This window comes from Heptranchias perlo, chromosome 5 (genome assembly GCF_035084215.1).
Source record: "Heptranchias perlo isolate sHepPer1 chromosome 5, sHepPer1.hap1, whole genome shotgun sequence".
In the NCBI taxonomy this organism is placed as follows: domain Eukaryota; kingdom Metazoa; phylum Chordata; class Chondrichthyes; order Hexanchiformes; family Hexanchidae; genus Heptranchias; species Heptranchias perlo.
In genome coordinates, this window is record NC_090329.1 from 102,899,876 (window position 1) to 102,924,343 (window position 24,468).

The following is a 24,468-nucleotide window of genomic DNA, read 5'->3' on the forward strand; positions in this document are numbered from 1 at the left end:
AATTACCTGTAAATATAACTGATTATTTGTTATATAATGGATATGTCCAACCTACAGTGCCCATTCCCCATCTGCTGCTGTTAATTGCTGGACTTAAGGCCTGTACTTCCGTGCACTGTTGGTTTCTCAGCATTACTGTGCTGTTGTGTTAGGTCCTGGACAGAAATCCACTTTTTCTGGGCTAATTCCATTTATCGACTGGCTTCTGGGCTTAATGTGACCAACACCTTTATTGCCACTTTCTATTCAGAATGTATTCTCTGTTGGACTGCCTCTATTCCACTGCAGGCTCAGTTTTCTGCTCTTCTGCGAGTTTTCATCCTCGTTGAACTAGCACTAATTTGTTCCTGTTGTTTTTCATCCTGCGCTGGATTCTGCTTCCATGCTTCTGAATGATTCCTGCTTTGCTGCTGTCCACGCTTCCCAAGGCCACTGACTGCTCTGCTCCACTCGTCACTCAGAGCTCCTCCATCACCCTTTGCTGGATTGGGTTGGACTGGCTCCTCAAGCTCTTGATGCTGCTCCGATCCTGTTTGCTCCTCACCTTCCTATTGCTGCTTCTTAGACCAGCTCCCTCATTTGCACTAATCCTGTGGATTTTTCTTTCACCCTTCCTTAGCTCCCTGGACTTTTCTACTCTTGGACTTCTTCAGGTTTCACGCCAAGTCGACTTCATCCCACCACAGGTCTCAGACTTCAACTTTGGACTCTTTCATATTGTCTCCTCCCTGTTTGCTATTTATGATCTGGTCATCTAATCTCTGCCATGTCTCTCCAATCTGAATTCCCTGTGTGTGTGCATTTTGCATGTGCATTTTAGCTGCCACTCCGGACCAGTGCCTATTCTATTTTTTTTTACTTTTGGCTGCTCTTGGGTCCTTCTCAACTGTTTCCTTCCCTTCATGGTACCCAGCCACCTTTCATTTCTCCCCTCTCAAGTACTTTGCCCCTCCTATTTTCTACCTCAACCTGCCAATAATCCACTGCTTTCCAATTCTCCTACCATCATTCCAGGCTTGAATCCTCCTTGACTAAGCTCACAGCTATCTTTCTTCAAAGGTCCCGTCAAGGCACCTATTGATGCCTCCTTATGAGCAATAGCCCCAACTGCCCCACCTTCCTCTCTCACCATTCTTGCCCAAAAAACCCTCTGGGGGCTAACCTCGCCAATCTGCTGACCATCCAACTCACCCCACCCACTACTGTCTCCTTGGGCTCTGCCAGCATACGAACAGTCACTGCCCTTGTCCACGTTTCCCTCCAGAATGTCAGTTTACGCACGAACAAGGACCTTGCTTCCCACAACCTTTTGACATAGACCCAGAAGAGTTGGGATGGCAAGATGCCTGTGGGCAATAGGGCCCAGCAGAATTGAGAAAGTCGGAGGCATGCGGTACATACACGTGCTCTGATTGGCTTGGAGCCAGATGTTAAATCCAGACATGGGGCTTTTTCTTGGACATCTTTTTGAGGAATCGCCCACATGGGTGTACTGCTTGTTCACATGCTGCCTCTAGAATCACTTTGGACGTCTCGATTGTAAGTGTGCCTCTTCGACTGATTTGCTTATTGTGCTACTGCGCATGCTGGCTTGTGCTTAATAAACATTCTTAAATCTAAAAGATATGTATATCCTCCACCACTCACTCACTCATCATTAATGCCCTTGTGTCCAGCAAAATCTTTCCTCTCTCACATCCCATTCGCCCAGTACGGCCCCATTCTTCACTCTTTCAAGTCCGAGGGGTGCAAACTTGAGTGTATCTTGCTGGACCACTTCGAGTGATATTGGGCCTCACTGTTCTCTGCCAAAACCGCCCACGACTCCAGGATCACCTTGGAGAGCAAAGATTGCTCCTGGCTACTTTTCTGCATTCCTTAAACCCCTTGTACCTGCCCCCTCCACCCTCACCTCCAACAAGTTCAAGGAGCTGATAGACTACATTATCACTAAGATTGAGACCATTTATTCAGCTGTCTTTGCTGCATCCTTTCTTTCCCTTGCTCACCAAGCCAAACTTCCCCCTGCCATAGTCCTATACCCACATCTCTCTCAAATTTCTCTCCCATCTCCCCTTATGGACTCTCTGAACTTATCACATCCATGAGACCCACCTCCTGCTCCCTTGTCCCCATTCTCACTAAACTGCTGACCACGCAACTTCCCTTCCTGCCCCCATGCTAACTGATATTGTAAGTAGTTCCCTCTCCTTGTTACTGTCATGTTTCTAAACCGCCATCACCACCCTCATCCTCAAAAGAACTCACCCTTGACCTCTGCATCTTTGCAAATTACCAATCCATCTCCAATCTTCCTTTTATTTCCAAAGACCTTGAATGTATTGTCGCCTCCCAAAACCGTGCGCATCTTTCCCGTATTCTGTTTGGTTGAATCTCTCATCAGGTTTCTGCCCCCCACCACAACAGCCTTAACGAAAGTCACAAATGAAATCCTTTGTGACTGTGACCCTTGTGCATTATCCCTCTACATCATCAGCTTTTGACACAATCGACCACACCATCCTCCTCCAGTCCTCCACCTTACTTCCCCACCCCCCCCCCCCCCCCACCGCCACCGCCCCCAACTTTCCATTCCTCTAACTCTGACCTCTTGTTCATTCCCCTCATGTTGCACACCATTGGTGCCCGTTCCTTCAGCCATCTAGGCCCCACACTCTCCAATTCCGTCCCTAAACCCCTCCACCTCTCTATCCTTTCCTCTGTAAAACCCACCTTTTTGACCAAGCTTTTGTCCACCCATCCTAATATATTCTTCTTTGGCTTAGTTTCCATTTTTTTTATTGCACTTCTGTGCAGTCCGTGGGACATTTTTCCATGTTATAGGTGCTATATAAACGCATGTTGCTGCTTTTTATTTTTATTATTTTATCTTCATTTCAATTGTTTGCTTTGTCCCCTTGCTGTCTTTGGGAGATTGGAGCAGTCAGAGCTGCAGGTGTCTCCTTGCCCTGGACCAGTAAACTGCACATTAGCATAAACTTATGCCTTTGAAGATTTTACTGCCAATAACCAAATCTGCACTGTGGCCATCTGCTACAACATTTCTTCCTTCAATTGTAAGAAATTAAGAATACTACACAGAGCTAGTGAAATGCAATTTATTGCTCCTCAAGTGCCTCGCATATTAACTCGACCGTAACTACGATGTTAGGTTTACCATGCTAATTTTATATTGGCTTTTAGGTTGAGCATTTTTAAAAATTAATTATAAATTTTCAGTACAGCTCGTGTAATTGGGACAGAGCACTTAGAGTAGAATTGTAGTTGAAACTATTTAGCTTTTGTAGGGATCCTTAATATTTTAAAATATATTGAGTGTCGGGTTGGCTCACGTGGTAGCACTCTCACCGCTGAGTCAGAAGCTCAAGTTCAAGCTCCACTCCAAGGCTGACACTTGGGGGTAAATTTTAACATATCGACGGGGAGGGGGTCAATACGTACGTGGAAACCCGGAAAAAATCTTTGTGTGTTTTCTCGAGCGATTGCGACTCAATTGAAAGCCCTTAATGTGATTTCCTGGTTTCGCATCTCCAAGCTGCGCAGTAGGTGAACTGCACACCCGAATGACGCGCTGGGACCTGGATTATTTAAAGGTGATTGCAAGCATCGATTTTGAGGGAGAAAGGAGAAATCGGCAAATATGGAGCAGCAGAGGACGAGGCCAGCACCCCGGTTCAGTGACTCTTCACTGGAGTTGCTGTTATCCGATGTGAGAAGCAGGAGGGAAACATTATATCTGGCTGACGAGAGGAAGCACCCTGCCTCTGCCACCAAGAAGATCTGGCTTGAGGTGGCAGAGGAGGTAACCAGCAGGAGCACCGTCTCGAGGACTTGGGTGCAATGCAGGAAGCGCTTCAATGACCAAACCAGGTCAGGAAGAGTGAGTATAGTTACTGATTCACCAACATCCTGTGGTGCTCATTCCCCCCCCCACCCCCATATCCTGCCCTGCGAAGCCTACTCCATCATATCACTCCTCACACCCACTTAAGGCTTGTCAATTTACCTTCATTTTTTGTACACTTCCTCACCTCCCCATTTGTGAACCTACCACTCCCACTCACCCCAATCCTGAAGCAATTTGATGAATTTGTTCGATACTCACCCTCTAATGCATCTCTTTCATTGGCAGCCTGACCCAGAGCAATGCATCCATTGGTGATCCCGTCACCCTCGCTCACTCACACATCTGTACTTTCTCCACTTGTAAGAGAAGAGAGCGCAAAATGGAAGAGAGAGAAGTCAGACTGGAGGGGGGGCAACAACAAGTAGTGGCCCTGACACAGGTGGTGGAGGAGGCCTGGAAGTTCAGCCAGACGCTGGAATGCCTGGCCGTCGGGAATGCCGAGACTGGCACTCTGCAAACGTCTGGTGACGGAACCTTAACATCCCTCACACACAACATGAATTGATGTTATCAATGATCTGTTGCACACCTCAGGAGACTCATCGCAACATTACTTCTGCGATGATTCTTAATATTGCTTTATGTTCTCTTTCAGGGAATTCAAGGATTGCTGAAGCAGCAGACAACCTGGATGAGGGTGATTCCTTAGAGGAGCTCCATGCCTCTGAGGGCGCACCGTCACATCATAGTGGGCCATGCACCAGCGCAGATACTCACACCTCGGTGGGTCCTATTAGCCAGTTAGTTGGGTTGTCACCTGGTGATTCACCACACACAAGTGAGCACGAGCAGACACTGGTGGCTGGGGCAGCTGTGGAGAGTCCATGCTGGTGGGCACACTCCTCTCCAAGCTCTGCCCAGCTGTACACACATGCTGAACCTCGGGGCCATCCTTGAGAAGGAGAATGATCGAGGTAGAGATGCCCCTTTGCGACGTACTGGAAGACGTGCCATGCACCCTCTCCACAATAGCAGAGAAGATGGAGGAGTCCACCTCCAGCATTAGTGGAATGGTGGCGCAGATAAGTGCAGGCATGTCTGTGATGGAGAGAATGGCAGCTTCCATTGAGCTTCAAGCACGGCAGACAATGGCCGTACGGACGCGGTGAGCAACATTCTGCTGCCTTAAACAGGCAGACACATACTTTCGCACTAGCCTTACAAAGTACAGATGTCCTCCAAGCTCTTGTCCAGCAGAGTGGTAGGATTGATGTGGCCAAGACCCTGGAGAGGGATGATGTCGAAAGGGGACATGGAAGCGGGGACTGCACTCAAAGCCCTCCCACATCTCACCCGTTGCCCCCCCCCACAAGTGGTACCCACAATGCTGCCTCCTCTCCCGATGGCCAAGTCAGCCCCTGCACAGGTGCAGGTGGAGTAGTCTTTGGCGGAACCCTCATGGGCTCCAAAACCCAGAGGGTGTAGGCCGAGAACTTCTTAGCAGTTAGGGCAGGGACCTGAGCAACCTGCCACTACCTGTGCTGAAGCCACAAGAGATGCGCCCTGTAGAATTAGTAGGAAGAGGAAGGCAAAGGTTTTATGATCACCAAGAGTATGCACAAGGGTGTCTGACTAAATGTCATGCTTTTCATTTCTCTTTGTTTTTTGTTCCATTCACAATAAATGTCATACTTGTCACCACCACTGTCACGTCTTGCCAATTCTTGAGTCCTTTTCATGAAAGCGTCCTTGCATGTGCTTCATCATGAACGGCAAGACTTGATGCCACCCATTATGCTCGTTTACAAAAGGTGTATGTGTGGTTGTAGGACTGTTTTGTGCAAACGGAGTGGGGGTCTGGTGGTGGTCATTCCAGGTGGTCTGAGTACTTAACTATCTTCACTTTGCAGATCTCCTTATGAGAATTTATCAGCTATGAGTGACTCCCTGGCATTATGAGCAGCCAGGTGTGCCGCTGCTCTGCCAATGGGTTGCCCGTTGTCGTCCTCCTCTTTCTCGCCTTCTCCTCCTTTGTCGTCTTCTTTGTTGATGGCCGATGCAGATGCTTCATGAGTGTATGGGACCTCATCCAGCTGTAACCCTCTCTGTTGAGTGATGTTGTGCAGGTCGCAACACATGAGTGTTATTCTACACACCCTCGCCAGTGGGTACTGAAGGGCTCCTCCAGATCGATCCAGGCACCGGAAGCGCATCTTGAGTAATCCTATGGCTTGTTCAATGACAGACCTGGTGGTGATGTGACTGTCGTACTGCTGGTGGGGTTTTTCAGGTGTCATGAGCCACACCTGCAGGGCATATCCCTTGTCTCCAAGGAGCCAGCCCTTAAGTCTGTCTTCAGTGTGGAAGAGGGCCGGGATGTTGGACCTGGGCAAAATGAAGGAATCATGTCAGCTGCCAGGGAATTTGGCACATACCTGCAGAAACCTTTTCCGGTGGTCGCAAACCAGCTGCGCATTAATAGAGTGATACCCCTTTCAGTTGATGAACCATCCTGGCTCATGTGGAGGTCCTCGGATTGCTACGGGTGTGCAATCAATTGCACCCTGCACCAGTGGGAAGCCAGCCAGAGAGTGGAAACCCACTGCCCTCTCAATCTGGCTGAAGTCATCGCAGGGGAAGTTGACATAGTCGGATGCCCTGGCATACAAGCCATCCGTGACCTGGCGTATGCACTTATATGCAGATGACTGAGAGATCCTGGAGATGTTACCGGTGGCGCTCTGGAAGGATCCGGAGGTGAAGAAATTGAGGGCAGTGGTGACTTTAACTGCAACAGGCAATACGTGGCCACCAGGCCCAGCCAGGAGCAGCTCTGCATGAAGAAGCGTGCAGATAAGAACATAAGAAATAGGAGCAGGAATAGGCCAATCGGCCCCTCAAGCCTGCTCCGCCATTCAATAAGATCATGGCTGATCTGATCCTAACCTCAAATTTAAATTCATGTCCAATTTCCTGCCCGCTCCCCGTAACCCCTAATTCCCTTTACTTCTAGGAAACTGTCGATTTCTGTTTTAAATTTATTTAATGATGTAGCTTCCACAGCTTCCTGGGGCAGCAAATTCCACAGACCTACTACCCTCTGAGTGAAGAAGTTTCTCCTCATCTCAGTTTTGAAAGAGCAACCCCTTATTCTAAGATTATGCCCCCTAGTTCTAGTTTCACCCATCCTTGGGAACATCCTTACCGCATCCACCCGATCAAGCCCCTTCACAATCTTATATGTTTCAATAAGATTGCCTCTCATTCTTCTGAACTCCAATGAGTAGAGTCCCAATCTACTCAACCTCTCCTCATATGTCCGCCCCCTCATCCCCGGGATTAACCGAGTGAACCTTCTTTGTACTGCCTCGAGAGCAAGTATGTCTTTTCTTAAGTGACCACCTGGTGACTCAATCTGAGCCTGCGTAGGCACTGCTCCTCAAAGAGATCCAGGAAGCTCAGCCTCTGTCTGTAGACCCTCTCACATGGTTAGTGCCTCCTGCAACCTCAGCCCCTCCGTTGGTCTCCTGCAGGTCCTTGTGTGCACCTCTGTCTTGTGGAGCTGCAGCTCCCAGAACTGCACGCTGTGCCTGCTGAGGATGGTGATGTGCCTCCTCCTCAGATGCACTCCTGAATAAATCCATTGCACCCCCCCCCCCCCCACCATCGTGATGTCAGTTTGAGGGGGTCCAAAATGTAGGTAAATATGTGTGAACACAAGAATTCTGAGTGTGAACAAAGAAATCTCAGTCTAAACACAAAGAACTCTCAGCCAAAGTTGTCTGAGAGAACTAAGTGCCCTGCTGCAAAAACTCACCCTTTCTTCAGAAGTCATGATGAACCTTTACAAAACACTGGTTCGGCCACAGCTGGAGAATTGTGTCCAATTCTGGGCACCGCACTTTAGGAAAGATCTGAAGGCCTCAGAGAGTGCAGAAGGGATTTACTAGAATGATTCCAGGGATGAGGGACTTTAATTACGTGGATAGACTGGAGAAGCTGGGGTTGTTCTTGGAACAGACAGTTGCGGGGAGATTTGATAGAGATATTCAAAATTATGAAGGGTCCAGACAGTAGATAGAGAAACTGTTCCCATTGGCGGAAGGGTCAAGAACCAGAGGACATAGATATAAGGTGATTGGCAAAAGAACCAAAGGTGACATGAGGACAAACTTTTTTACGCAGCGAGTGGTTAGGATCTGAAATGCATTGCCTGAGGGGGTGGTGGAGGCAGATTCAATCATGGCCTTCAAAAGGGAACTGGATAAGTACTTGAAAGGAAAAATTTGCAGGGCTATGGGGCAAGGGCGGGGGAGTGGGGCTAGATGGATTGCTCTTGCAAAGAGCTGGCATGGACTCGACGGGCCAAATGGCCTTCCGTGCTGTAACCTTTCTATGATTCTATGAAGTACCTCAATTGGCCCTTTAAATATCGTCCCGCTGGCTTTAAGTGCTGGCGGGACTAATGGGTTTCAGAAGCGCGCGCATCCAAACACATCTGGGGTCACCCTGGAAGTCGGCGCGGTTGGAGCCGGGATGTGGTCCCGCTCCCAAAACAGAGAACTTTCACTGCCCACCCGCCCCCAACCCACCCATTCTTTGGGGTTAAAATTTACCCCTTCATTGTACTGAGACAGTACTGTATTGTCTTTTGGATGAGCCATTGAACTTGCCTGCTCAGGTGGACATAAAAGGATCCCATGGCACTGTTTGAAGAAGAGCATGGAGTTCCCAGTATCCTGGCAATACTTATCCATCAAACAACATCCCGAAACAGATTAACTGGTTGGTCACTTATCTTATTTGGTGTTGGGGAGCCTTGCAATTTGGCTGCCTTGTTACTTACATAACAACAGTGACCATACTTCAAAAGTAATTCATTGGTCAGAAATTGTTTTGGAATGTCCAGAGCAGGTGAAAGATGCTATATAAATGCAAGTTCTTTCTTAAAAATATATTAATAGCTGAACTGGATTAGAAATTAAAAGACAAGAGGAGCAAAAGGGACACAATGCCAGAATGTCTAAGGAAGTGTTATACTTACAAACAAACATGGTGGTTTTTCTCCTAGTTCCTAATGAATCAAAGATTACCAATTAATCTACACTATATTTTTTAGATTTGCTCACTGTGGAAGAATTAATGAAACCTATTAAAGGGGAAGCTCTATTTCCAAGAGGATTTGACTTGCGTCCAGTAAGGTATTGTAAGTTTTATTTAAATTAAAGGTTATGGACAATGTTAAGTGCAAACAGTGATAATTTATTATCTTTAATACATGGCATGATGTCTTGCTCTGTTGAAATGTTACACCAGAATGTAAATTATTTTATTGGGAATCAGCATAATCCTTCGGCAGGGGCTCTGACCACAGGTTCTGAAAAATTTGAGTGCTTATATTAATAAGCTGGCTTCACTATTGACTTGAATGATGCAATTCAGTTTAGAGACATAGGAAAGGATAGCACAAGAAGAGACCATGTTACATTTGACCAATTCCAAAGTTCCATGCAGGTCCCTTATTTATCATACCTCTCAATTGCTCTCACTGTCGAATATCTATCCGATTCCCTTTTGAATTTGTTGATACTATCTCCTTGCAATCTTTTCCATGTATTCTCCACCCTTTTGTTAAATCTACACTGTTCATCTTGTCATTTGAGCTTGAGTGTTGTGCCCCTAAAATCTAATACAATGCTTTAATCGTGAAGTACCATTAGCATGGGGACAGATCTGTCTATTTCTTTGTAGTACTATATGTGCTAATGGAAGTATAGTACTTGCAAAGATCTTCACCTGAAATGGTAACACGCCTTTTATCAGATGCTAATGGGCCTGCTATGTATTTGCAGCATTTTCTACTATTTCAGATTTTCAATATTTGAAGGTTTTTTTTATCTCAATTAAGTTTGATAGAATCTAGAAATTTCCACATGTAAGGAGGCTATTTAGCCCATAATGCTTTTGCTGTTTTTTTGGTGTAAGAGATCAGTGGCAAGTATTGTTACTTAAATTTGGAGAGGCACTTGTTTCCAAATAACACAAATGAAATATCAGTATTTTCATTGCCTTCCCCTGTTGCAGTACAAATGCACAGAAGGACAGTGAAGCAGCAGAAATATTCAGAAAGCTGATGGCGAAGGATTCCAACAATGCTGTGCCTTCTGAATCACAGCTTGACTCCAATCATTTCTCTGAAAGACAAAACACATACAAAGAATTATCTGAAAGATCATTCAAGGAAAACACGAACCGCATGAGTAGAATTTGTGATGATCATGTGGAAGCCGTAATTAATGAAGTTAAATACGATTCTGCAACCAAACATCGTCGCACAGCTTCTGCTTCACAAGCTGTTCCTCACCAAGATGAGCAGGTACGTGCGATTCAATTTATGTACTATACAGACATTTAATTGGACCCATTTTAATAATTGGATGTTTTTAGTAGTGTGTTATGAGGTAATTTGTATTCACCTATTTCATTTTTATTTGTATTGCATGTCCCTTTTTGGATGAATTTTGTGTTCATCCAGTGTCGGTGCTGTAGAATGAGACATATTTTCTTTTTTCCATCCTATACTCTTTATATGCCAAGTTCTTCCCAGGCAGGTGGTAATTGAGTTTGATGGAATTCCGTGCCCTAACAATTTACCTTAATGCCAGTATTGGGGAAAGGTAACACACAATGCACTACAATATTTACCAGCTAGGATCCCTGTGAGTTGTAATTTGTAACCCCTTATCCATCATCTCTCAATGGTCTAATTAATCTGTGTGAAAATTACAATAATTGGAGATGAATCATAAGACTGTAGAAGAACATTCTGTATTATAATTATGCTTGGACTACTATTTTTGACTACTTACTTGCCTTTTGAGATTATTTTGAGTGCAGACATGCTTTGTTTTCTGAGATTTGGTGAGAAGGACAAATGCTTCACAGCAATCAGCTTAGAGCAAGCAGTTACACTGATTAAAATGCCAGCTTAAGACTGAGATGTATCATATTTGAAATGTCAGGTTTAGTGAGCAATGAACTCAAATTCTTGAAAAAGAATATTTGAACAAAGGGTGGTAGAAATTTGGAACTCTCTTCCCCCAAAAGGCTGTGGATGCTCGGACTATTGGAGCTTTCAAGACTGAGATAGATGGATAGACTTTTGTTCGGTAAGGGTATCAAGGGATATGGAGCAAAGGCCGGAAAATGGAGTGCAGGTGCAGCTCAGCCATGATCTAATTGAAAGGCGGAGTAGGCCCGTGGGGCTGCATGGTCTACTCTTGTTCCTATGTATCAAACCCCAACAGGAATTATCATTGAGTATACAGTCTTTACTTTTAATATTCATTGATATCATTTTACAAACTAGTAAATTGCTCATGAATTGTTCACTTGAATGAGGAGACGGGTGATGCAGTGGGGTAAAATATTGTCCATTCACCTCGAGCTGAGTTTGAATCAAGGCCAGATAGGTAGAATGCAAATTGAAGTGTCTTGGGATAATTTTCTACATTAAAGTTGTTACGTAAATGCAAGTTACTTTTTTCCCTGCTAGCTGTGAAGTGCATTAGAAAATTAATTGGTTCCTAATGGGTCTGTGCTGACAGCACAAAACTATTCGCAAATCAGTGTGAAGAAATAAAAATGAATGCTTGTGTAGTAAAGTCATTATTCTTGATTTGATGCCCACGGCACCAAGAGTTTTTTTTAAATCCCATTTGTAAGTATTAACATTTCTCACATTATTGAAAACAAAAAAGATCCCCCTATCTTCCCTCTCCTCTCAAAATCACCAGTAGAATACAGTACAGCTATCTTTTTTACATAGCTGAGCCATTTTTTTTTAATGTACAGGAAAAGAGGTAAGATCTGCTTAGCTCACTCATATATTGTTTTATAATAGAAACAGTTTGATCTAAAGATTTATTTAGTGTCAGTTCTTGCCAGATTTGCTGGTCAATAGATTAGCTTGGAGGTATAAAATTGTGCTTCAGTTGACTCGATGAATATATTCTAATGACACTGCATTTCCACTTTATGCATTTTCCCCACTCTTGGGATAATGATATCCTACTTACTGTTATCGATGTACAGATTTCTGCTAAGACCAAAAGCCCGAAATTTAAAAACAAGAAGCCCTTTGGTGGGAGCTATGCATCTGTCAAGAGTTCAGGATATGGCAAAGTCAGCCCATCAAAGAAAGAATCCCTTGATGCTGGTGACAGACAAATTCTTTTGACTCCACCAAAGCAAACTACAACAATTAAGGGTGCTAAAGCCAGGTCCCCATCTGATCATACAAAAGGAAAATCAAAAGGTAAGGTGTTTGCTTTTATGCAGTCTGTAAAATATTTACAATATAGAAAGATTGTAGCATTTATTTTGAAATGTTGTTAACCTGAGGGAGGTGGTGGTATTTTTTTTAATTCTTGGGATGTGGGTATTGCTGGCAAGCCAGCATTTATTGCCCATCCCTAGTTGCCCTTGAGAAGGCGGTGGTGAACTACCTTTTTGAACTGCTGCAGTCCTCCCTCAGCTGATGAATCTGTCCTCCTCCATGTTGAACACCACTTGGAGGAAGCACTGAGGGTAGCAAGGGCACAGAATGTACTCTGGGTGGGAGACTTCAATGTCCATCACCAAGAGTGGCTCGGTAGCACCACTGCTGACTGAGCTGGCCAAGTCCTGAAGGACATAGCTACCAGACTAGGCCTGCGGCAGGTGGTGAGCGAACCAACACGAGGGAAAAACGTACTTTACCTCGTCCTCACCAATCTACCTGTTGCAGATGCATCTGTCCATGACAGTATTGGAAGGAGTGACCACCACATAGTCCTTGTGGAGACTAAGTCCCATCTTCACACTGAGGACACCATCCAATGTGTTGTGTGGCACTACCACCGTGCTAAATGGGATAGATTCAGAACTGATCTAGCAGCTCAAAACTGGGCATTCATGAGGCACTGTGGGCCATCAGCAGCAGCAGAATTGTATTCCAGCACAATCTGTAACCTCATGGCCCGGCATATTCCTCACTCCACCATTACCAACAAGCCAGGGGATCAACCCTGGTTCAAAGAGGAGTGTAGAAGAGCATGCCAGGAGCAGCACCAGGCATACCTAAAAATGAGGTGCCAACGTGGTGAAGCTACAATACACGACTACATGCATGCTAATCAGCGGAAGCAACGTGCTATAGACAGAGCTAAGCGATTCCACAACCAACGGATCAGATCAAAGCTCTGCAGTCCTGCCACATCCAGTCGTGAATGGTGGTGGACAATTAAACAACTAACGGGAGGAGGAGGCTCTGTAAACATCCCCATCCTCAATGATGGCAGAGCCAGCATGTAGGAACATAAGGACAGGAGTAGGCCATTCAGCCCCTCGAGTCCGCTCCGCCATTTCATAAGATCATGGCTGATCTACCTGCCTTTGGCCCATATCCCTTAACACCTTTGGTTGGCAAAAAGCTATCTCAGATTTAAAATTAGCAATTGAGCTAACATCAATTGCCGTTTGCAGAAGAGAGTTTCAAACTTCTACCATCCTTTGTGTGTAGAAGTGTTTTCTAATCTCACTCCTGAAAGGTCTGGCTCTAATTTTTAGATTGTGCCTCCTAGTCCGAGAATTCCCAACCAGCGGGAATAGTTTCTCTCTATCCACCCTATCTGTTCCCCTTAATATCTGATAAACTTCGATCAGATCACCTCTTAACCTTCGAAACTCGAGAGAATACAACCCCAATTTGTGTAATCTCTCCTCGTAACTTAGCCCTTGAAGTCCGGGTATCATTCTCGTAAACCTACGCTGCACTCCCTCCAAGGCCATTATGTCCTTCCGAAGGTGCGGTGCCCAAAACTGCTCACAGTACTCCAGGTGCGGTCTAACCAGGGTTTTGTATAGCTGCAGCATAACTTCTGCCCCCTTGTACTCTAGTCCTCTAGATATAAAGGCCAACATTCCATTAGCCTTCTTGATTATTTTCTGCATCTGTTCATGACACTTCAATGATCTATGTACCTGAAACCCTAAGTCCCTGTGGACATCCACTGTTTTTAACTTTTTACCATTTAGAAAGTACCCTATTCTATCCTTTTTTGATCCAAAGTGGATGACCTCACATTTGCCTACATTGAATTCCATTTGCCACAGTTTTGCCCATTCACCTAATCTATCAATATCCCTTTGTAATTTTATGTTTTCATCTACACTGCTTACAATGCCACCAATCTTTGTGTCATCGGCAAACTTAGATATGAGACTTTCTATGTCTTCATCTAAGTCGTTAATAAATATTGTGAATAATTGAGGCCCCAAGACAGATCCCTGCGGGACACCACTAGTCACATCCTGCCATTATCCCTACTCTTTGTCGCCTTTCGCTCAGCCAACTTCCTAACCAAGTCCGTACTTTTCCCTCGATTCTATGGGCTTCTATCTTAGCTAACAATCTCTTATGTGTGACTTTATCAAATGCCGTCTGGAAGTCCATATAAATAACATCCAATGACATTCCCCTGTCCACTACTTTAGTCACGTGAGTGCAAAAGACAAAGTTGAAGCGTTTGCAACCATCTTCAGCCAGAAGTGCCGAGTGGATGATCCATCTCGGCCTCCTCCCGATATCCCCACCATCACAGAAGCCAGTATTCAGCCAATTCGATTCACTCCATGTGATATCAAGAAACAGCTGAGTGCACTGGATACAACAAAGGCGATGGGCCTCGACAACAATCCGGCTGTAGTGCTGGAGACTTGTACACCAGAACTAGCCGTGCCTCTAGCCAAACTGTTCCAGTATAGCTACAACACTGGCATCTACCCAACAATGTGGAAAATTGCCCAGGTATGTCCTGTCCACAAAAAGCAGGACAAATCCAATCCGGCCAATTACCGCCCCATCAGTCTACTCTCAATTATCAGCAAAGTGATGGAAGGTGTCATCGACAGTGCTATCAAGCGGCACTTACTCACCAATAACCCACTCACCGATGCTCAGTTTGGGTTCCGCCAGGACGACTTGACTCCACATTACAGCCTTGGTCCAAGCATGGACAGAAGAGCTGAATTCCAGAGGTGAGTTGAGAGTGACTGCCCTTGACATCAAGGCAGCATTTGACCGAGTGCGGCACCAAGGAGCCCTAGTAAAATTGAAGTCAGTGGGAATCAGGGGGAAAACTTTCCAGTGGCTAGAGTTATACCTGGCACAAAGGAAGATGGTAGTGGTTGTTGGAGGCCAATCATCTCAGCCCCAGGAAATTACTGCAGGAGTTCCTCAGGGCAGTGTTCTAGGCCCAACCATCTTCAGCTGCTTCATCAATGACCTTCCCTCCATCATAAGGTCAGAAATGGGGATGTTCGCTGATGATTGCACAGTGTTCAGTTCCATTCGCAACCCCTCAGATAATGAAGCAGCCCGTACCCGCATGCAGCATGACCTTGACAACGCCTAGGCTTGGGCTGACAAGTGGCAAGTAACATTCGTGCCAGACAAGTGCCAGGCAATGACCATCTCCAACAAGAGACAGTCTAACCACCTCCACTTGACATTCAACAGCATTACCATTGTTGAATCCCGCACCATCAACATCCTGGGGGTCACCATTGACCAGAAACTTAACTGGACCAGCCACATAAATACTGTGGCTACAAGAGTAGGTCATAGACTGGGTATTCTGTGCCGAGTGACTCACCTCCTGACTCCCCAAAGCCTTTCCACATCTCCAAGGCACAAGTCAGGAGTGTGATGGAATACTCTCCACTTGCCAGGATGAATGCAGCTCCAACAACACTCAAGAAGCTCGATGCCATCCAGGACAAAGCAGCCCGCTTGATTGGCACCCCATCCACCACCTAAACATTCACTCCCTTTACCACCGGCACACCATGGCTGCTGTGTGTACCATCCACAGGATGCACTGCAAAAACTCGCCAAGGCTTCTTCGACAGCACCTCCCAAACCCGAGACCTCTACCTAGAAGGACAAGGGCAGCAGGCACATGGGAACAACACCACCTGCACGTTCCCCTCCAAGTCACACACAATCCCGACTTGGAAATATATCGCCGTTCCTTCATCGTTGCTGGGTCAAAATCCTGGAACTCCCTACTTAATAGCACTGTGGGAGAACTGTCACCACACGGACTGCAGCGGTTCAAGAAGGTGGCTCACCACCATCTTCTCAAGGGCGATTAGGGATGGGCAATAAATGCTCGCCTTGCCGGCGACACCCACATCCCATGAATGAGTTTTTTAAAAAGTCCATGTGGTGAAGGTTCTCCCACATTGCTGTTAGTTAGGGAGTTCTAGGATTTTGATCCAGCGACGATGAAGGAACGGTGATATATGTCAGAGTTGAGTTTTATTTGAAAATATTTAACAAGTCAAAATATTTCATGGAGTAGTATTTTAGGTGCAAGAATTATCAGCACTAAGCTCCTTCCTGTATGTAAATCAATCAAAGTGGCCAGAGCTATTGCTCTTGAAAGCCCAAATAACTATATAGTATTGTGTGAACAAATGAATGGCATAAACCAGGTTATTTAAAACTTTATAATGACCCATTCTTTTGCGAAATTAGCTGGTAGTTTGCCTCTGCTGAAATGTTTGTTGTGTGCAATCTTAGGATGTGCTGCGCAAGATGTTTTTAAAAAGTAGCACCATTTGATTATCAGCGTTCTGCATCTTTATTTTCTAGTCTGATCATGGTCATCTCTTTGTAATAATTTGTGTAACATTCCAGGCTTTTTTTGCAAACTACAGTTGTTTTTCCTCCTTTAGCAACACAAACTCAGACCTTCAACCATGTTCTGTTATGCTAAAATGGATAACGTCATCATAGTGCCTAATTTGTATTTTATCTTTCACCTTTGCACAAACAGGGCCATTATTTGGAACCCGGACGATCAGATCAGCAAAGCACAAATCTATTGGAAATGACCTTGAAAGTCAGTTATGTACCTCCATGCAGTCATTTACTGCATATCTTCAGCAGCAGATCAACAGTACACCAGACCATGCAAAGTTACTCATTGGTCACACACTGGAACAGGTAAAAACTTAAAGTAGTTGTATGTAGTCAGTGTTATGTCTACTTTGACAACAGTAACTATTTATAGAGTATTCTTGGGTTAAAAGAAATGCCTGAGTGCTTACCAATAAACGGGTCATTTTCAGGTTGGCAGGTTGTAACTAGTGGGGTGCCGCAAGGATGAGTGCTTGGGCCTCAGCTGTTTACAATATATATCAATGACTTAGATAAGGGCACAAAGTGTAAAGTATCCAAGTTTGCTGACAATACAAAGATAGGTGGGAAAGTAAGCTGTGAGGAGAATGCAAAGAGGCTGCAAGGGGATATAGACAGGTTAAGTGAGTGGGCGAGAAGGTGGCAGATGGAGTATAATGTGGGGAAATGTGAAATTATCCACTTTGGGAGGAAGAATAGAAATGCAGAATATTTTTTCAAAGGTGAAAGACTAAAAAATGTTGGTATTCAGAGGGATTTGGGTGTCCTTGTACGGGAATCACAAAAAGTTAACATGCAGGTACAATAAGCAATTAGGAAGGTAAACGGTATGTTAGCCTTTATTGCAAGGAGGTTGGAGTATAAGAGTAAGGAGGTCTTGCTGCAATTATATAGGGCTCTGGTGAGACAACACCTGGAGTACTGTGTACAATTTTGGTCTCCTTACCTAAGGAAGGATACACTTGCCTTTGAGGTGTTGCAACGAAGATTCACTAGATTGATTCCTGGGATGAGAGGGTTGTCCTATGAGGAGAGATTGTGTAGAATGGGCCTATATTCTCTGGAATTTAGACGAATGAGAGGTGATTTCATTGAAACATACAAAATTCTGAGAGGGCTTGACATGGTAGATGCTGAGAGGCTGTTTCCCCTGACTGGAGAGTCTAGAACTAGGGGTCATAGTCTCAAGATAAGGGGTCGGCCATTCAAGACTGAGACGAGGAGGAATTTCTTCACTCAAGAGGGTTATGAATCTTTGGAATTCTCTACCCCAGAGGGCTGTGGATGCTCAGTCGTTGAGTGTATTCAAGACTGAGACCAATAGATTTTTGGACACTAAGGGAATCAAAGGATATCGGGATCGGGTGGAAAATTGGAGTTGAGATTGAAGATCAGCCATGATCTTATTGAATGGCGGAACAGGCTCAAGGAGTCATATGGCCTACTCCTGCTCCTATTTCTTATGTTCTTATGTAATGTGGAAGTGGGGAAACCAAATAGGAAAAAGGAAGAAATTTAGAGGTTGGGGAACTGAAGGCATGGTCAAAGAAATATTTTTAAGAGGCTTCTGCAAGCAGAGAGGAAGTTAGAGGTGAAGTGGTTTTTGGGAGAGAATTTCAAAGGTGGTGCCATACTGAATGAAGGATCAGTCTCTAGCGGTGAAGTGGAGAGCACAGGGAACATGCAGGAGTCAGGAGCAGTAGACAGGGACTTGGAGTGGAGATTATCATTCAGATAGGGTGGACCAAGGCTGTGGTATAATTTGAACTTGATCTTGATATCTGTTTGCTGGGTCACAAGCAACTTAGCAAGGACAGGGATGATGGGTGTGCAGGAGGGAACATGGGCCCACATGAATTCTGATTAGTTGATTGTGAAAAATGAAAGTGGATAGGTGATAAAGAATGTATTGAGGTTTCAGCAGTGGTGGGGGAAGGTAGGGATATGCATGGGTATTGTTTTGAAGATAAAATGTAATCTTGTAATAAACCACTTGTGGAATTGGAAGCTTAGCTTAGATTTGAACAGGACATTAAGATGCAGCAACATTGCCAGAGACACGTAGGTATTAGCAGGAGTTGGAAAGGGTGGCTTTGATTTTGCCAACTTTGAACTGAAGGTAATTTTGACTCCTTCAGGATTTAATGATTGAAAGGGAGTAAGAAACTATAGTGGTAGTGGAAAATAGAGTTAGGGGTTGTTGGGGACTTAGATTTTGGAATAAAGGGAGCATATCCAAGTTTTTACATAACAATGTGGAATAATCATGAATGGAGAAGAGGAGAATGAAAAATTATAAAAAGGACTAACCAAGTGAATCCAGTTATAGCAACCGCATCAATATCCTAAATTGAGATCAGCTAATTCAGCACAGGCTGGGGTTCATCTTCTTCCCTGGCCTCTGCTAATGTTGCTCCAAAACTTGGCATGAGTGTGAGCAAACCAGGGTAATTTGGACCTGAGATTCTTTTCCCCTCCCCCGACCCCACATCACAGCCCAGAACCACTCATCCCACCACTGCCAACCCCCGAACACTGTACTTCTACACCTTGCTCATTGCTCTCACAGCCAATGAGCTCTCCCTACCCCCATGCTCCCAGATTGCAACTCCGCTCCATTCCTGCCATTTCCATACCCCTTCCCAGTGTTCCCAGACCCTAGGACCACCCCCTTAAAATTATTTGACCACTGCCTCTCACCAGCTATATCCTGCAATATATTTCTTTCCATCATCTGTATTCATAGAATGGTTTCAGCACAGAAGGAGGCCACTTGGCCCATCAAGCCCATGCTGGCTTTTTGTAAGGGCAATCCAGTTAGCCCCATTCCCCCCTCTTTCCCCATAGCCCTGCAATTTTTTTCCCTTCAAGTATTTATCCAATTCCTTTTTGAAAGCCATGATTGAATCTGCTTCCACCACCCCCTCAGGCAGCACATTCCAGATCATAACTACTCGCTGCGTAAAAATGTTTTTCCTCATGTCGCCTTTGCTTCTTTTGCCAATCACCTTACATCTGTGTCCTCTGGTTCTTGACCCTTCCGCCAATGGGAACAGTTTTTCTTTATTTACTTTATCTAAACCCTTCATGATTCTGAACACTTCTATCAAATCTCCTTAACCTTCTCTGCTCTAAGGAGAATAACCCCAGTCCAAAAATGTATTTTGGACATTTTTTTGTTTAAAGTTGAAATAAAATTAACTGTGTACTTAAATAAAAATATAATAATAATCAAGGCCACTGATTTACAGTTCGCTTTATACAAATATACAACTAATCATAGAAGTGTTTTGGGTTGATTTCTAAGACTCTCACAATATTGAGTTTGAAATCAAACACAATTCAGCTTATACAATCTCTGCAGATCAGTCACTCTGATACTATATTGTATGTTACAAGGGATAAAACAGTGTATCCTCTGACTCCACAAGAGATCTCTGTATCTTTCCTAAAGTGTGATACTTACTTTGATAGTTAATTACACAAGATGATGAAGAGATGTCAAAAGGGTATGGACAGAGTTTACCAGAGACCAGTAATGTAACTAGAGAGCTTTCCCTGCTACAAAAACTGGAAGAAGCACATGAGAAATGGAGCACAGAACACAGCCTGGTTGAAAAGTTGAAAGAAAAATTGGCACTGAAAGAAAGGGAACTTGTTAGCAAAGACCAAGAGCTGAAGAAACTTCCCCAACTAAATGAGGAGATTTATCTACTTCAAACAAAGGTAAATGTGGTTTTCAGAGTTCTCAGAAACTACAACATGAGCAGAACAAGCTGTGCGAAATGTACCTAAAAACATGACAAATTGTATACATTTGTATCATTGTAAATCTACAGTTTCATTCAGAGCCAATGTTATTTGTGATGTAGGAAAAATGGATGCATTTAGAATCTAGGGATAATTATACTGTTACCCTGCATATTTAGACTGAACCAAAAGCAAAATACTGCCGATGCTGGAAATCTGAAATGAAAACAGAAAATGCTGAAAGCTCAGCAAGTCAGGCAGCATCTGTGGAGAAAGAAACAGTTAACGTTTCAGGTCGAAGACCTTTCGTCAGAACTGGAAGATGGCAAAGAGTTAACAGTTTTTAAGCATGATGTGGAGATGACTGGGGTTGACAATTGTAAACAATTTTACAACACCAAGTTATAGTCCAACGATTTTATTTGAAATCTACAAGCTTTCGGAGGCTTCCTCCTTCCTCCGTTAAATGTCAGGAACTCCTCGAAGCCTACGCATTTATAAATCACAGAACAATACATGGTGATTACAGACTGCCTTTGCAACTGCCCGTTGCCAAGGCAATCACCGTGTTCAGACAGAGAGGTGTCACCTACAGAACCCCCGAATATACATTCAACAAAAAAAACAAACAGGAAAAAAAACCAGAGCGAGAGAGAGGCAGAAACATCCGGAAGGCAGAGAAAGCCAGCAAATGACCCGTTATATTAAAAACAGATAGATTTTGTTCGCTGGTGGGCTTACGTGTAGCGTGACATGAGCCCAAGATCCCGGTTGAGGCCGTCCTCATGGATGCGGAACTTGGCTATCAATTTCTGCTCGACGATTTTGCGTTGTCGTGTGTCTCGAAGGCCGCCTTGGAGTACGCTTACCCGAAGATCGGTGGCTGAATGTCCCTGACTGCTGAAGTGTCCTCCTGTCTGGCGATTGTTACGCGGTGTCCGTTCATCCGTTGTCGCAGTGTCTGCATGGTCTCGCCAATGTACCATGCTCTGGGGCATCCTTTCCTGCAACATATAAGGTAGACAACGTTGGCCGAGTCACAGGAGTATGAACCATGCACCTGGTGGGTGGTGTCCTCTCGTGTGATGGTGGTATCTGTGTCGATGATCTGGCATGTCTTGCAGAGGTTACCATGGCAGGGTTGTGTGGTGTTGTGGACGCTGTTCTTCTGAAAGCTGGGTAATTTGCTGCGAACGATAGTCTGTTTGAGGTTGGGTGGCTGTTTGAAGGCGAGTAGTGGAGGTGTGGGGATGGCCATAGCGAGGTGTTCGTCGTCATTGATGACATGTTGAAGGCTGCGGAGAACATGGCGTAGTTTCTCCGCTCCGGGGAAGTACTGGACGACGAAGGGTACTCTGTTGGTTGCGTCCCGTGTTAGTCTTCTGAGGAGGTCGACGCGATTTTTCGCTGTGGCCCGTCGGAACTGTCGATCGATGAGTCGAGCGTCATATCCCATTCTTACCAGGGCGTCTTTCAGAGTCTGTAGGTGTCCATCCCGTTCCTCCTCGTCTGAGCAGACCCTGTGTATTCGCAGGGCCTGTCCATAGGGGATGGCCTCTTTGACGTGGTTAGGGTAGAAGCTGGAAAAGTGGAGCATCGTGAGGTTGTCCATGGGCTTGCGGTAGAGTGAGGTGCTGAGGTGCCTGTCTTTGATGGAGATTCGTGTGTCCAAGAAAGAAACTGATTCTGAGGAGTAGTCCATGGTGAGCTTGATGGTGGGATGGAACTTGTTGATGTTATCGTGTAGTCTCTTTAGTGATTCTTCGCCGTGGGTCCATAGAAAGAAAATGTCGTTGATGTGTCTGGTGTATAGCGTTGGTTGGAGGTCCTGTGCAGTGAAGAAGTCCTGCTCGAACTTGTGCATGAAAATGTTGGCGTATTGGGGTGCAAATTTGGTCCCCATGGCTGTTCCACGGGACGCAACCAACAGAGTACCCTTCGTCGTCCAGTACTTCCCCGGAGCGGAGAAACTACGCCATGTTCTCCGCAGCCTTCAACATGTCATCATTGACGACGAACACCTCGCTATGGCCATCCCCACACCTCCACTACTCGCCTTTAAACAGCCACCCAACCCTCAAACAGACTATCGTTCGCAGCAAATTACCCAGCTTTCAGGAGAATAGCGTCCACAACACCACACAACCCTGCCACGGTAACCTCTGCAAGACGTGCCAGATCGTCGACACAGATACCACCATCACACGAGAGGACACCACCCACCAGGTGCATGGTTCATACTCCTGTGACTCGGCCAACATTGTCTACCTCATACGTTGCAGGAAAGGATGCCCCAGAGCATGGTACATTGGCGAGACCATGCAGACACTGTGACAACGGATGAACGGACACCGCGCAACAATCGCCAGACAGGAGGGTTCCCTCCCAGTCGGGGAACACTTCAGCAGTCAGGGACATTCAGCCACCGATCTTCGGGTAAGCGTACTCCAAGGCGGCCTTCGAGACACACGACAACGCAAAATCATCGAGCAGAAATTGATAGCCAAGTTCCGCACCCATGAGGATGGCCTCAACCGGGATCTTGGGTTCATGTCACGCTACACGTAAGCCCACCAGCGAACAAAAGCTATCTGTTTTTAATATAACGGGTCATTTGCTGGCTTTCTCTGCCTTCCGGATGTTTCTGCCTCTCTCTCGCTCTGGTTTTTTTTCCTGTTTGTTTTTTTTGTTGAATGTATATTCGGGGGTTCTGTAGGTGACACCTCTCTGTCTGAACACGGTGATTGCCTTGGCAACGGGCAGTTGCAAAGGCAGTCTGTAATCACCATGTATTGTTCTGTGATTTATAAATGCGTAGGCTTCGAGGAGTTCCTGACATTTACCTGAGGAAGGAGGAAGCCTCCGAAAGTTTGTAGATTTCAAATAAAATCGTTGGACTATAACTTGGTGTTGTAAAATTGTTTACAGTTTTTAAGCAAGTACAGAGTCAGTGAAAGGGGGGGAGGAAAGAACAAAAGGGAAGGTCTGTGATAGGGTAAAGGGTAAGGGTGATTAAATGGCAAAAGGGATGATGGTGCAAGGCAAGGAGGGTGGTAATGGGACAAGTTATAAAACAAAAGATGGGTCTAGACGTGCTGTAGATGGCAACAGCAGAATCATTAGCAGCAGCTGCAGTCCCACAAAAAGAAAAAAAAATGGGAGCAGTGGTTATGATCTGAAATTATTGGAATCAATGTTGAGTCCAGAAGGTTGTAAAGTGCCCAATTAAAAGATTAGGCACTTTACAACCGACATATGAAGCTTGCATTGAGCTTCCTTGGAACAGTGAAGAGGCCGAGGACAGTGATGCTCCACAGATGCTGCCTGACTTGCTGAGCTTTTCCAGCATTTTCTGTTTTTATTTAGACTTTGAATTGCCCTACACAAAAACAATTCAAGTAAGAAAAGAGTCACAGCTAGCAATCAACATGAGCATAATGCAACACTGACAAGTTTGCTCTTTGCTCACTTGGAAGACATCAAAGACTTCACACCAATACATTGTGTACTACATAGAATTACATAGAATGTACAGCACAGAAACAGGCCATTTGGCCAAACAGGCCCATGCCAGTGTTTATGCTCCACACGAGCCTCCTCCCTCCCTACTTCATCTAACCCTAACAGCATATCCTTCTATTCCTTTCTCCCTCATGTGTTTATCTAGCTTCCCCTTAAATGTATCTATGCTAGTCGCCTCAACTACTCCTTGTGGTGGTGAGTTCCACATTCTGACCACTCTCTGGGTAAAGAAGTTTCTCCTGAATTCCCTGTTGGATTCATTAGTGACTATCTTATATTTCTGGTCTCCCCCGTGGGTTCGTGGCAGGGGGGCAAACAAATTCGCATTTTTATGGAGCGGGAGGGAATCCCGGCTCCAACCCGCCAAAAAATGCGTACGACCCAAACCTATCTGGGTGCGCGCGTGGATCAGGAAGCCGGAAGTCCCGCTGGCAATTAAATCCGGCGGGCCGATAATTAAAGGGGCAAATGTACCTCATTGAGGTACATGGTAGTTTAATTTTTGTATATTGTACACTTAAAAAGATTTTAACCGTACCTGTGCAGCTTTGCCACGGCTTCCGATTCACGCCTGGTCAAA

General features: G+C 45.1%; 1 protein-coding gene across 1 annotated transcript in view; it reads left to right on the forward strand.

Moving 5' to 3' along the window:
• Positions 1-24,468, forward strand: part of cep162 (centrosomal protein 162) — a 139,982-nt gene that overhangs the window by 43,290 nt on the left and 72,224 nt on the right. The window contains exons 11-15 of the mRNA XM_067983879.1: positions 8,988-9,069; positions 9,953-10,244; positions 11,963-12,185; positions 16,753-16,922; positions 20,091-20,342. Of these exons, the coding sequence (XP_067839980.1) occupies positions 8,988-9,069; positions 9,953-10,244; positions 11,963-12,185; positions 16,753-16,922; positions 20,091-20,342 (1,019 nt within the window). The remainder of the gene's footprint in view (positions 1-8,987; positions 9,070-9,952; positions 10,245-11,962; positions 12,186-16,752; positions 16,923-20,090; positions 20,343-24,468) is intronic.